General features: G+C 31.3%; 1 protein-coding gene across 1 annotated transcript; it reads right to left on the bottom strand.

Moving 5' to 3' along the window:
- Window positions 1-634: 634 nt before the first annotated feature.
- Window positions 635-11657, bottom strand: LOC104884363 (transcription factor bHLH35). Its single transcript, XM_010669001.4, has 5 exons — window positions 11390-11657; window positions 11130-11298; window positions 10392-10706; window positions 9842-10012; window positions 635-985 (listed from the first exon to the last, which is right to left on the bottom strand). Exons 1-5 carry the CDS (start codon window positions 11470-11472, stop codon window positions 914-916), a joined length of 810 nt encoding a protein of 269 aa, XP_010667303.1. The 5' UTR covers window positions 11473-11657; the 3' UTR covers window positions 635-913.
- Between the last annotated feature and the right edge of the window lie 2628 nt (window positions 11658-14285).

Below are 14285 nucleotides of genomic sequence, written 5' to 3'. Positions count from 1 at the left end.
TCACTTTTTCTACATTGTATCTAAATAAGAAGAAATAAATCCCTCATTTTCTCCAAATTCCCCAAAAAAGTTAGAGTTCGGGATCAGTCTCCGTAGATAATATAGAAAGGATTGTTTATAATGATAGGCAAATAAAAGACTTTCTCGGGATTTTTGGTTATCCGTTTGATAAATTATAAGGAAAAAGATATAGGAAATATTACATCCTAAATTGGACCACTGAATCAATACAAATATATTAAAAGGCGTTCCTAAGAACGTATATGTGCCACGTGTCACCATCCCTCATTCAATAACATTTTATCCACGTCTTTCTCATACAGTAAAAATAAAGAATTGTTGACGTGAAGATTCGAACCCATAACCTCAAGTATGAAATAAAGAGATCCAACCATTACTCCACCATACCATTATTGTTTTTTCAATCAAAATTAATAATGATATATGAAGGGAAAACTTTTAAAATCTATATAATGAATGAGATAACTTTTTCAAATGAAAATGAGATGACTTATTTAACTACTACTAAATTGTAGCATAGAGAAAACCCGGAGCATCGCCCGGGCCCATATACTAGTTTGAGAAATAACACGTGCAAGGTAGCTTTTAGTATCATTTTTTCGATTATGATTAGTTAGAAGTTAGAACTCAGAAGCCATGTTTATTCACTGTGTGAGCTAATCACACCAATCTTTGAGGGGAAAACATCCACTTTTCTTGAGCGAATTCCCAAACTCACAAGCAATAAGACATTTGTTTCTTTTACAACTTACAAAGCAAGGGATACAAGAAATACGTACAAGCAGCCACCTCAAGAAAAAAAATTTAGCAACAAATAGCAATGAAACTTCGAACGAGTGGTAAAGAGACAAAACAAGAGAAAAGGGTTATCCGATCTTTTTCCCCTGTGATGTTAGATGCTATGAGAAGATGATATCACCGTTTCTATCTTTATCCTCAAGTGATCCTTTTCCCCCTCATCTGCCTATAGGACACACAAAATAAACAATATTATTTATAAAACAATTGGGTTTGAAAAGTACAAATATTACTCATTATTAAAAATCAGAAAATACTTTATTTTGTGTTAGAGAATGATAAGCACATAAATTTGGATATGATTCGATCCCTAGTCTTGGGTACTACCCTCACAAAACTGTACCTAATCTAAATTACATCAACTTTATGGTTTAGAAATATGTCATCACAAAATTTATAGTAAGATCAAGTTTTTCAAAATGAAAGAAACTCCCCATCTATGAATGATAAGGACAATATGATTAAAGAAACAATAAGCTCTACAATTCTGGACCATCCAATAAGACACCTCTAGTACTGTTGTACGATAGATCATCTTGCATGCCCTATCAAACGGCCATAACTTACACTTTCATGCATAGCCATATATATATATAGAAACAACTAGACAAGTGTGTTATCCCTCCACGAATTCATTAATCATACAAGAAGGTGTACCTACAGTATTAGTATGGTATAATCTATCATGTTCTTTATTATATGCTCCATACACAAGTACAGAATGTGAGGTTGAGGTTGAGGTGGTGGTGTTGTGGTATGACTGGTATCGATCGCTTCCCATGTTTTATCCCTGATGTCTAGGATCAAACCTTGTGGGACTCATTTGAGAAATTTCCTATATTTTTCGCTCAAGTGAGTCCCCTTCATATTAAGAAGAAAAAAAAAAAAAAAAAAAAGTAGAGAAGGTAAACAAGTGTATTTATACATCCAGATGTTTGATGTAAACTGCACCCTCGATTAGCATGGTTCGCGCAAGTGTTGCAAAACCGCCGAAGGATTCGCAATTATGCTAATGCTTATACGAATTATGCATGTATTCAACGAAAGTGTATGCTAAAATCTTGTCTATTCATGTATGAACCCAAAATTTTGATTATTGATTCCAAACTCCAAACAAAATAGTGGTCTTCCACATATGTTAATGTCATATCATATGGAACATTTTCTATTCACTCGGTTCTAAACTGGAGTCAATATTCCAATATGTTTCCATCAAGTGCAAACATATTCCCCTTCTTTTGTTTGAAAATGAGAACATGCTCAATAATCCAGATCATTAACAGTCAGGGCCTATGAATTTGTGCATCATGGCACTTATTAGTCACTTTGGCAAGTTAGTCGTAAATTGTGTACCGTTTTAGGAAGACAACCTAAAGTTAGGACTATTCATGATTAACAAAAAAAATTAAGACATTTTATTAATAGATCATCAATAGGTAGAAACTACAAACTGTCATTTCAATTATTCATTTTCAGTATTACCTCAAATTTGCTAGAAAGCAATGTGAATCCAAGAAACATAAATTCTTCGCCGAATTCATGAATATGACAAAATCTAATACTCTAATAGCCTTGGTGAAGTAAAACAAGTAGAACCAGATTTTGAATAGACATCAATGACTTTTTATCATCTATATATAAATAAATCAAGGGGAACATTTTCTTTGAAATACCATCAACTCTTTCACGTTAACAGTTCGTTTGGTTCACCTCAAATTCCAGTCTGGAATTTGGATTTCCTAAGAAGTACAAAATAGGGTAGTTGTTTGGTAGGCAGGAAACAGGAAATTCATGGGAAATAGAATTTCCAAGGAAATGAAAATTCCTATGAAGTGCAAGAAATTAATCACCAACCCCACTGGTTCGGTGATTAAAAATTCTTGTGTCAATTACAAATTCGCATGCTCAATCAAACACCCAAAGCTACTTCTTAGAAAATAAACAGGGGAATTTACTTCCTATGAAATAAGACTTCCCATAGGAATTAAATTCAAACGATAACCAAATAAACTTAAGTATCTTTGAAGTCTCAAAATTATAATACCTTAATTAACCTCTCTATGTTACACCTATTTTTAATAATAAACAAAATAGCATTCGATTTCTAAGCAAAATAGTAGTATATGAGCTTGTTTCGATTGCTTTGGGCTGGAATACTGATAGCATATATCTTTATTCTTTAGCAGGTGGGCTTGTGCTTGTTCCAACTGATTTATTGATGTATTATTAATCTTGTTGCCTTTTTCTTTTAATTGAATGCAATTATTGCTTTCTTCTTTTGATAAATAAAAAACCATTAGTGGGTGGGTTTTTCTGATTTCAATATTGGAAGTGGTATTGTTATTCCTTGTTTTTTTTTTTCCTAGTATCGCTATCATAGATCGTTTCTTTCCATAAGTAACCAATAGTTTCGAAAGTGACATCTTCCGAATATAACATAAATATTGTTAATTCATTAGTTGAGATTACACTTTTCATGTATGTTAATGCAAAATTTTGAGGATATATATTTATAGTTTTGTATTTGTAAAAATTATAAAAAGTACATAAATACATGTTATGATGAATCTAACAAGTAACAAGATCCCACATGACTATATTTTCATCCGCGTATAAATCACAAATGATGGTCAAAGTGAAATTTGTGAATAGTGTAAAATATCAAGGTGTAACAATTAAAATGAAATGGATGGAGTAAAACGATAACTTTGTCCAATGAAAAAGAGATATTCTTATGACAATAAGAGAAAAGAAATACTCATCTAATATGTACTCCCTCCGTCTCTAAATAAAGTGTCCATTTTTTCATTTATGTTTTTTACAAATAAATTTTCCATTTCCTTATTTTGTATGATCCACCAATTAAAACTAGCATTTTTTGCACGTGATGCGTGCTTGAATTTTTTTCAAGATAGAAACTTGATTTTTTTTTCGACGTATGTAAAGTCAGAATTTGAACATTACATATACAAAGTATAATTGTTTTTAGTTACAAAATTTAATTGGTTTAGTCTCTGTTACTTAAGTCTCTAACCAGCCTTTTTTTTTTTACTTTTTAAAGTTAAATTCTATGAACAAAACAGAAATTTTATTGAATTTATCTATGATTTCTAATATTATAATTTTTTAGTTGATTTTTGAATTAAGTATACTACTTCATATATTGTTAAGAAACTTGACACTTGGATTTCAAGTCAAAATTTTGTGAGTATGTATTAACGTTATAGTGTATTGGTTGTAGTTTGTAAGTTAATTTTTTGGTTTTTGTAAAATTTACTCATTTAAGTGATTTGTATGATGTAAATTATACAATTCTATGTTTTAGTTGACTTGTGAGTGATTGTTATAATTTTATTTCCATTATTTTTATTTGAATCTCCCTTTGATTTGTATGTAAATTTGTAATTTAGAAAGAAAAAGGGATAAAATAGTCTCTTCATTCGGGAACACCATAGCTCTCCCCTTCCCTTATATAATAGAGATGATGATTTTTGAGAATAATGATTTGTAAGTGAATTATGTGAATGTTTTTGTATGTATTGACGTCCTAGTATATTAGTTTTAGTTTGTAAGTTAATTTTTTGTTTTTGTAAAGTTTTTCGATCATTTTCATGATGTTCGTGATTTTTTGTGATTTTCTCAATTCTATGAGTGATTTGTAAAGTTTCTTGATATAAGTGATTTCTGAGTGATGTTGAAATTTAATTTTCGTTGGCTTTGTTAGAAACCCCCATTTTAGTATTGACATTCCTTTTGTAATTTAGAAAGGGAAAGGGGGGTAAAATAGGCATTTCAAAATAGGACACCATTGTTCCCCCTTCCCTTATGTAATAGAAATATTATTTTGCTTTCAACGTTTATAACATCACCCACTTTCCCATATGGCCCACATTCTCTCTCCTTAATGAATGGTTCATAAAAAGTTACCAGCTTTTATATTTAATTATGATTTAATGCAACTAAGATCCTACATATGATTTCTTCTTAAAACTTGTACCCAAAAGAATATACACTCTATTTAGAAACGGAGAGAGTAATATGTAATTTCAATTTAGGTCTAGCTTCCATTCAAGCCAGGGGCGGATCCAGCGTGGGTTCAGTGGGTTCAACTGAACCCACAAAAAATTGGAGAAAAAAAAATGAAAAACGATGAAAAATCGGAAACTGGATACAAATTATAAGTTTTCCGCATCGCTTTGTAATCAGTTTTAGATGTCTAGCTCGGTGGTTGGTTGGTCTGCAAATACTCAGCTCCTTGTCCCGCTGAACGCGGGTTCAAATCCCTTTGGAAGCTTTTGTTTGCCTTTTCCTTTCTTTTTTTTTTTTTTTTTTTTTTTTTTTTTTTCCATACAAGTTTGCATTTTTTTTTTTTTTTTTTTTTGATTTTTGAGCTCTACTTTATAATTTTGTTTTGCTTCCTTTTAGTTTTAGGTTTTCTGGAGCATTTTGATTATTTCTTTTTTAGGAATTTTTTTTCCAAGTAATCGCAACTTTTAACCATCTTCTTACAATAATCTCAACTTCTCATTTTGAAAAACACCAAACCTTGAGTACTATCTTATCGAAATAATATCAACTCTTCAATTTCCTATATACAATGTATCCAAAATGGTGATGGCAAAAAAAAAGTTTGGATTATTATGATAATTATCCCAAAAATTGAAAATATATATGGTTTATTCATATCAAATTTCCCTTTCTTAATCCCCTAAAAAAATCATATTTTTTTTAGAATACAAACTAATGTTTAACTGTGATTCTATATATTACGTACTTTTGAACTTTTTGCCTTCCAATTTTCAATTTGTACATAGTTAATATATATCTAACTACTTGGATTTATATTTCTTCCAAAAAAATTGAGGATATAATTGTTCTTTTCTATATCTGTATTTTTGGATGTTTAAATATGTGCTACATAATTGTTAACGCGTAAACAACTTTAATATTATTACTCTCGGGTTTTTTAGAACGACTCCGAACCCACGTGCGTCAAATCCTGGATCCGCCACTGATTCAAGCACAGACCATGAGATAGGATTCATCTCCAAGGTCTCAAAAACTACCTATTGTGGGATTTTCCAAATGAAAGGAAAGCAATCATTCCCCGAACACGGGACTTGAGTGTGGAAATTGAATGGAATGGAATTGTGATCCTCTTTAGTAATATATTGGTTACTTAGCAAAATTAAATTAGAAATTGGTTCAAAAATTATTCATGTTCTCAGATAAATAGATTTTCAAGTTGTTTGTTTTCGAGGTTTCAATGGTTGAGGCCAAAACATTTTTATGCTTTCTGAATAATATGTTTTGCATCAAAACAAAATCAAATATAATGGTACTTCTAGAATTGATTATAGTGTTTGAAGGAATGGGATGTAAACATATACTTCCTCCGTTTCTAAATAAGTGCAACATTTGCATAGTGTTTACTATTCACAGTTTAAACTTTAATTAGCTTTGGTGATTTACATTTTAGGAAAAACATAATCATGTGGAATCTTGTTAGATTCGTCTGAATGTGAATTTTTTTAATATCAACTTTTTATAATTTTTACTTATTGATAATTGATGTTATTAATGGTTAAAATAATGCATTGGCAAACGTGAAAACAAAAAATGTTGCACTTATTTAGAAACGGAGGAAGTATTTATCACTACTGTTTAACAGGGAAGTAGCAATTCGTGAATTAAGTATTGGCCCACATGATAAGAGTGTGTTATTTGTGTGATTGGTAGCAGTTAAATTGAGAGATTCCGGCCCAAAATAACTGGGGCCAACATTACTAAAAACTAGAAAAAAGTAGGAATATGAAGTTTATCTAAAAATAATTCATGCTAATGAGGAACACAAATTATTAAAAGAGACGGTCTAATTTTAATATAAAAAAATAGACCTAGTCACTAAATTGATTAAACTAGTCACCCGAAAAAATTAACACAGTCATTATTGGGCTAATTTTCTTTTTAATATTGGGCTTACCGTTGTCTAATCTATACAAATATATTAAAAGATGTGCGAAAACAATCCCGAGACCTCAAGTACATATACTAAAGTTTTAACCACTAGGCTAAGCTGTATTTAGTGTTATTATCATAAAGTATTATATTAATAAATGAAGTTTTTTCTTACCTAGGGCATAGCCCGAGCCTAATAACGAGTTTTAAGTTAAAAGTAGGCGGTCTCTTACCAGAATACCAGACAAACTCAATGAGAAACAAAAGAATTTTAAATATTAGGCACACATAAAATTCAAACCAAAAGAAAATTTATATAGAAATGTAGGAATATGTTGGAGTTTGTGGCTTATAGACTTTGATTCGTTATCGTGTTGTATTTAATGTATACTCCAATACAAGTTTTCTCCATCAATTTAATGTATGGGGACCAATTGCACATCATCAGTCACATTTTTTTTTGGGTGTTATATCATCAATCACATATTCACATTAATAGTAGTCATTAAACATTTTTCCTCAAAAAAAAGTCATTAGTAGTCATTTGTAGTCTAAATGAAATGGTGATGGAAGACTTTATAAGCTTGCAAAATGTCAACAGATACATTTTGAACGTTATTCGAGGCCTAGATTCAGATGATTTTTTGGCTTTAATCTGGACTATTGAAACATAAAAGTTTCATTTTGGTGTCAATTAATTTGGCCCTAGTCTGCTTTTAATTGCGATGAGATTATTGTGGAATACTACTCCCTCCGTCCCAAAATATAATTCCCATTTCATTTTGTACAATCTTCAAGACGTACTTTTAACCTACGATATCTTCTATTTCTTATTAGTAAAAAATATAAAAAGTTGATATTACAAATTTACACATTGAGACGAATCTAACAAGACCCCTCATGAATATGTTTTTTTGTATACATTAGTAAGAATATTTGGTCAAAGTTTTTGAAATTTGACTCTCAATATAGAAATGGGAATTATATTTTGGGACGGAGGAAGTATAATCTAATCACTAGATTTTTGCTGAATTTAGTATATTTTGTTCACCTTCATATAATTTTGCTAGACTTATTTTTGATTAATTTTTACTACATAATTCTACATATATAAACTGACTTAGGGCCTGTTCTCCCCAGCTTATTTTCAGTTCAGTTCAATTCAGTTCAGTTCAGTTCAGTTCAGTTCAGATCAGTTCAGATCAGTTCAGTTCAGTTCAGACCAGTTCAGTTCAGTTCAGCTCTTGACAATACTTTTACTCTCACATATCACTATTCATTTCAGTTCAATTCAGTTCAGTTCAGATCAGTTCAGTTCAGATCAGGTCAGTTCAGTTCAATTCAGTTCAGTTCAGTTCAGTTCAGTTCAATTCAGTTCAGGTCAGTTCAGCTGTTTTATGCCGAAGAGAATAGGCCCTTAACGTACTTTACTAAAAAAAATATTTCCTCCGTTCTGTTTTAAATGAAACACTGGGTGAAATGTCACTATTCATTGATCAATTTTGACTCCAATTTATCGCTACTATATAAAGAAAAAACATAGTCAAGTGGGATCTTGTTAGATTCGTCTCGATGCATACTATCAAATTATAACTTTTTTATATTTTTTACGTGTACACAACTAAAGATATTAATGACTAAGGAAGCGCATTGGGTTGCGTGAAAAAGCAAACGTTTCATTTAAAATGGAACGGAGGAAGTATATCTTTGCTAAGTTGAGAATAGCATAACTTTAATAATATATGGTTGAAACTTGAAACTAGTTAACTAGTTATTCTCATATTAGATACATTAGTTATCAGTTATCACTTACTTCTATGTAATAGGACAACATAGAAAAGAAACTAACAGGTAGAAGATGACTATTTTAGTTGACACAAATAATATTTTTACCCTTTGTTCAAGTGACCGTTTGTTCATGTGATCCTTTATTTATTAATTATCTAAGAAAACAAAGTCTTCTGTACATATAACAATTTGGTTGAGATAAAGGACATAGATCCATAAAAAAAGCATAGTTATCAATGTAATTTCAAAGCTTTAACCAATAATCGTACCCCTTCATAAAAATTATAAACACTATCTTCAAGATGAGTTGTTAATTTGTACTCCCTTCGTTTCATCTCTTAATGCACATTTTTGAACTTAAATATATTTTCTTATATATTAGTAAAAATTATGATGATTGAGTATTAATAATGTACTAATTGAGACCCCACATGACTATATTTTTTCTTATAAATTGAAAAATATTGAGTTTCTCTCTAAGTATAAATAGTGTCAAGATTCTAAGTGAGAACGATAAAAAAACAAAGGGAGTATCAATCTAATAAATACTAATTTGATATCTATTCGATAGATGAGTATCAATATCTCTTTCAATCGGGATTATCAAAGCTATCAAATGATACTGAAATGATTTTATTTGGAAGAGGTCTGGTAATAATTAAAGAGTATTATTTATTTGTTAAAAAAACTCATCTTTTGTACCAATTGGAAAAACACTTGTTACTATTATAATTGTGTCATGTGTAAGATACCAACTTGTTATTGCACATATAGATACCCAACGTTTCTCTTACAAAAGTTGGCATGGCTTGTGGGCCGACTCGACATATACGCACAAGCACGATTGGTGAACTCACTATTCGAGCCGCTTATTTTTCCGCAAAAAGGACAAAATGTCATAATTTTTTACAACATATGACCAAAATAGCACATAATATTACTTGAGAAAAAATGGAACATTAGATAGACTTAAGAATTCAGAATAATAATCGTGTACGAATCAATTTGTCGTGTTTATAGTTGACTCGAGTCAATTCAATGGTATATCATACTAGTACATGTGAATATGTGATGAATCATGCACATTGAGACATTGACGCGTTCATGTATTGTTAGAACTTGGAATAATTTAGTAACAACTTTTCCATGTAAGGTAATCTAACTGTTTATTTCTAAGTAATGGGGTGTAAAAGCATAACCACAAACTTTGTCAAAAAATAAAAAGCATAACCACACAATTTTAAGCATAATAACGGGGGGCAGGAAAGAAACTAACCTCAAGAAATACTGTCTTCAAAAGCCTTCCAGCAAAAGCAGTGATATGTGCTGTAATAATTTTAAGCTTTAAAGATTCAAACATCTCACACAATTTTACCATTGTGCCCTCTCTTTTACTGCACGTCAAGCTCACTACTATTGTTCTTTCCCCCACGTATGATACCCTCACCTACATATACAATATCAAACATAAAACTCCGTTAACATAAAACTCACTATTTGTCTTTTCTTTTATGTGCGACAACATTATTTAAACAGGTAAATTACGATAGATTAGAGGGAAAAAACTTTAACTACCCAGTAGATCAACAACCCACTACTAATAGAAATAAATTTCCTTATAATATAAATTTATAATATTGGAAGGAGTAACTTATAATATAAATTTCCTTATCTTCAAGATTTGGTCAGACCATTATTGCAGCAATATTAAATTAACAGCACCAATCATTCTACAACTACTAAATTAAATTTAATCCCAAAAAATCTGGAAACAAAATATAAAAAAATAACAACAAATCTTGAAGAGATTGAGTAAGAGCACCCACTTCTAAGTCATTAATGACAGATGATCTGCAACTACCGTTGGAATCATAATGTTGTTGTTGTTGGTATTGTTTGCGATGATCAATTCTTTTCTTCTTGGACTTGATTAGTAATGAAGGCAACTCTTGTTCATAATCCATCATTGAACATGAATTCTCATTGCCATTGCCATTACCATTACCATTACCATTACCATTACCATTGCTTTTCGATTTTCGATACTCGAGGTCGGATATATCTGCTTTGATTCTTCGCTCTTGTTCATGGAGTTCTTTTATGTAGTTTATGGCATCCTTGATTATTGACGCTTTATCCATCTATTATAAGTATTTTCATCAATACAAGTACACCAACTTTTGTTAGATAGAAGTATTATATAACCGGCAAATATCAATTTAACTAGGTACTATCTCCAACACTTTAAATTGACTAATTATGACTCAAAATCTTGCTCATAATGCAAACAAAGTTTAATTACTCCAATTTTGTGGGTACACCCAGAAAAAAGATGAACCTAATACTGGAAAATAAGGGTCAAATTTACTAGAAGTAGGAAGTTTGTCTTGATCTAAAAAGTGTCCAAATCTAACTATTTCCGGAAACTAGTCAAAAGATTTGCTCTAAATTTTTGGGTATATTTCAAAAAAAATCCCCACTTAACAATCTATTCCTAAAAAATTTCCTCGAAAAAAAACTCAAAATGAAAACAGAATCAATCAATCAAATAAATATATAAGTACCTTACTTATGTTGGGAACAACAGCTCGGAGAGCGAAAAGACGTTCATTAAGCTTTTTACGACGATTTCGTTCCGAAACAATGTTCTTAGATGCCATTGAAGAAGCACTTCCATCAGGTGAGCTCGAATCGTAGTCATAGTAAGATGATATGGTATCTTCAAATGCCCAACTTGCGAAACAAAAAATTTGATCAAATAAACAACGGAAAAAAATGATGAGAGAAAAAATGTACAAAAATTAATGGACTATATATATAATACCTATTATCAAGTTCTTGACTTTGGAAGTACATGCCGATGTCTGATTCCCAGTAAATTGGGTATTCATCAATAAGACTATCCATGATTATCTTTGAGTGAAGTGAGTGTTTCTTAGATTAATCAAAAAGAAAGAAAAAACATACAAAATCAAATCAAATCAAAAGCACCTGATGCTTTTCTTTATTGGAGAGAAATTTTGGTACAAACTACTTTTTTTTTTCTATCTTTAATTATGGAATATGGGGTTTACTTGAATGTTGTTGATTTGTTATATATACAACAAATATATGTATTATTTATATATGTAAAAATAGATGATGAGAGTGATGGTTACTCTTTTTTGTGTAGTGGTGGAGTGAATAATGAGAAGAGGTTAAAATTAAACGAAGACTTTTTTTCTAGAAAATTAATCATTGATGTTTTTTAATGTTTTTTTTTTTGTTGAAAAAAAAAATTGAAGCACGTGAGAAATTCGCTTAAATTGTGATTGGTTGTTGTTGGAAATGATCTTTACCGTCCATGTGAGAATACGTAGAGAGAGTCTATGAGGCCGCGTTGAGGTTATTATCATCGCATGTATGATTTTATTTAACTCTCATTAATTGTCATTGTCCCCTTGAAAAGTTCTTAAGTTTATTTATTAAAGTGTACTTAATTTGGGAAATAGTGTAAGTGTGTAACAAACAACAACGTTTAGGCCCAGTATTGACCTTTTGGGCTAGATCATGAGTCATTCTAAGTTCTAACACAGAATCTATTAAGTTTTAAATAAATAAAGTAATAAAATGATAAAGTTGATTGGACTAGTTCTTGCGATTAGGACTCTTGAGTATCGCTTATTAGAGTTTGATTACAGCTAGACCTGGACATGGGTCGGGCCCATCCTATTTATGGGCTCGGTCAAGCGGGGTAGTGGCAATGACAGGCCAGGTCGGACATAAAATTTTCATATTTTGTCTACGGTTCGCTCCAGGTATGTGCGTCGGGCTCGTTCCTCCTGTAAGCCTGACCCGGGTTTTATGTTATATTTTTTGAATTATTGGCAGTTTTAGATTTAAAAAAAATGAGAAGGGCAGTTCAGCCTACGGGTCAGTTCACGTGTCATATAGGCGGCTCGTGCCTGGTCGGGCCTGAAATAAAATTTCTTGACTGTTGCAACCACGGCCCATGTAGCGAACAACGGACAAGGCCGAGCCTTGAACAAAATCGGATCAGGCCGGCCCGCGTGCTGGCCCAGCCCATGCCCACCTCCATTTACAGCTTATAAAGGAATAAAATTTGTTCCTATCAAAGTACTATCAATATAAAACCCCCCCCCCACACAAATAAATACAATCAGTATTCAATTTTATTATACAATGTTGGTACCTTTTTATACAGGCGTTTGTCATTTATCATACAACGATATTATTTCATTAAACAAAAACAATACTTCCTTCACTCCTTAATACTTGCAACATATTTCTTTTTGTGATGTTATGCAATACTGGCAACCTTTTCGTTTTGAGTAAGTTCTTACACAAAGAAAACATTACTTTGTTATAAAATCACGTGAGATATGTTTTCCTTTGTTGTTGTGTTATTGCTATATGTTGCATGTATTAAGAAAAAAAGGAAATTCTAATTCTAACCTGAGATCATAAATATTATTAAATTAAGGGAGACATGGACGTTGAAAAGGCTACAATTGCATATATTAGATTAAGGCTACAGTTGTGCTACAATTATAGATGAGATTACCGAATTATTTAAGAGGTCTTCAATTAGCGTTACGACCGAACTTTCTCGATATATTGGCAACCAAATCACTTTTCAATGATTGATGCACATGTTGATCGTCAAACACGTCTCTATTCCACATGTAAATGTTGATATCTACGATCTCATCATGATGATATTCAAATATATCGTCATAATTACTCGTGTTTCTAGTGAACTTCGAAGTATATGTATAATGTGCACATGTATCTCGTTCATCTTCCACAATCATATTGTCCATGATAATGTAAAACAACATAATATCATTAGGGATTTTCTCATCCCATGGTGGAGAAGTATCTTTGGTATTGAGAAAATCGATAATCAGAATCAGATTGACAATATTAAGATGGATCTTCGTGGTATTGAGGATATGAAAAGTTATTATATCGAGGATAATAATTTTGAGAATTTTCACCCTTTGATACATTAGTAAATGAGGACTCTCGTAATTATGATGAATGTTTTTTAGATGGTGGACAATAATTTGAGTGGTTTGAAGAAGATTTTGGAGGTTTTATTGTCTAGGCAGTTAGATTTTTGAGCAGTTTTGTTTACGATTTTTTCCATAATTAGGATCATTAGAATCCATAATTATAATAAATTTTTGACAAATAGAAATGGAGGAATTTTGGTATGAAAAAGATACAATAGAGAAAATTAGTAAAGATGGAGAAAATTGATTGTGTCAAAAATATTGCAAAATGAATCTCTATTTATAGAGCTCGAAAAATAGAACACTTAGTTATATATTAAAAAGCCAATAAACATTTGACACATGGTGAGTGTCAACACTACCGGCAGTTAAATAGTTTTTTTTTTTAACTCTCTCAGCAAAAATGCATCGTTTTGGCTGAATAAGTCCCAAAAAGAAATTACTCTTTGTGCCCAACCTGGGCAACCTCTATTGGCCCCACACGCCACACCACGACCAATTGTGGTTTTGATTGTCCGATGTCATGAAACCAATTCAATCACCCCAAACTATTCAATCATATCATTAAGTGGCCAAACAGAAAAGATTGGATCTACAATCTTATTATGATAGATGGTCTTTTTGTGGACAATTATTTGCCGTTAGAAAAAAACTAAAACTAGAGTCCAATATGAAATAAGCATCTTACAGTGATCTATGATA

The sequence above is a fragment of the Beta vulgaris genome, chromosome 8 (genome assembly GCF_026745355.1).
Source record: "Beta vulgaris subsp. vulgaris cultivar EL10 chromosome 8, EL10.2, whole genome shotgun sequence".
In the NCBI taxonomy this organism is placed as follows: Eukaryota; Viridiplantae; Streptophyta; class Magnoliopsida; order Caryophyllales; family Amaranthaceae; genus Beta; species Beta vulgaris.
Note: the sequence above shows the minus strand (reverse complement) of the source record. Positions and strands in the feature narration are given on the sequence as shown.

What these genes read in the sequence shown, in the direction of transcription:
- LOC104884363 (XM_010669001.4), bottom strand. Translation starts at nt 11,472, where the DNA reads ATGGATAGTCTTATTGATGAATACCCAATTTACTGGGAATCAGACATC. An exon ending in AGTCAAGAACTTGATAATAG is followed by an intron (nt 11,299 to 11,389) that starts GTATTATATATA and finishes TTGTTTCGCAAG; the next exon opens with TTGGGCATTTGAAGATACCA. An exon ending in CTGTCATTAATGACTTAGAA is followed by an intron (nt 10,013 to 10,391) that starts GTGGGTGCTCTT and finishes TTGTATATGTAG; the next exon opens with GTGAGGGTATCATACGTGGG.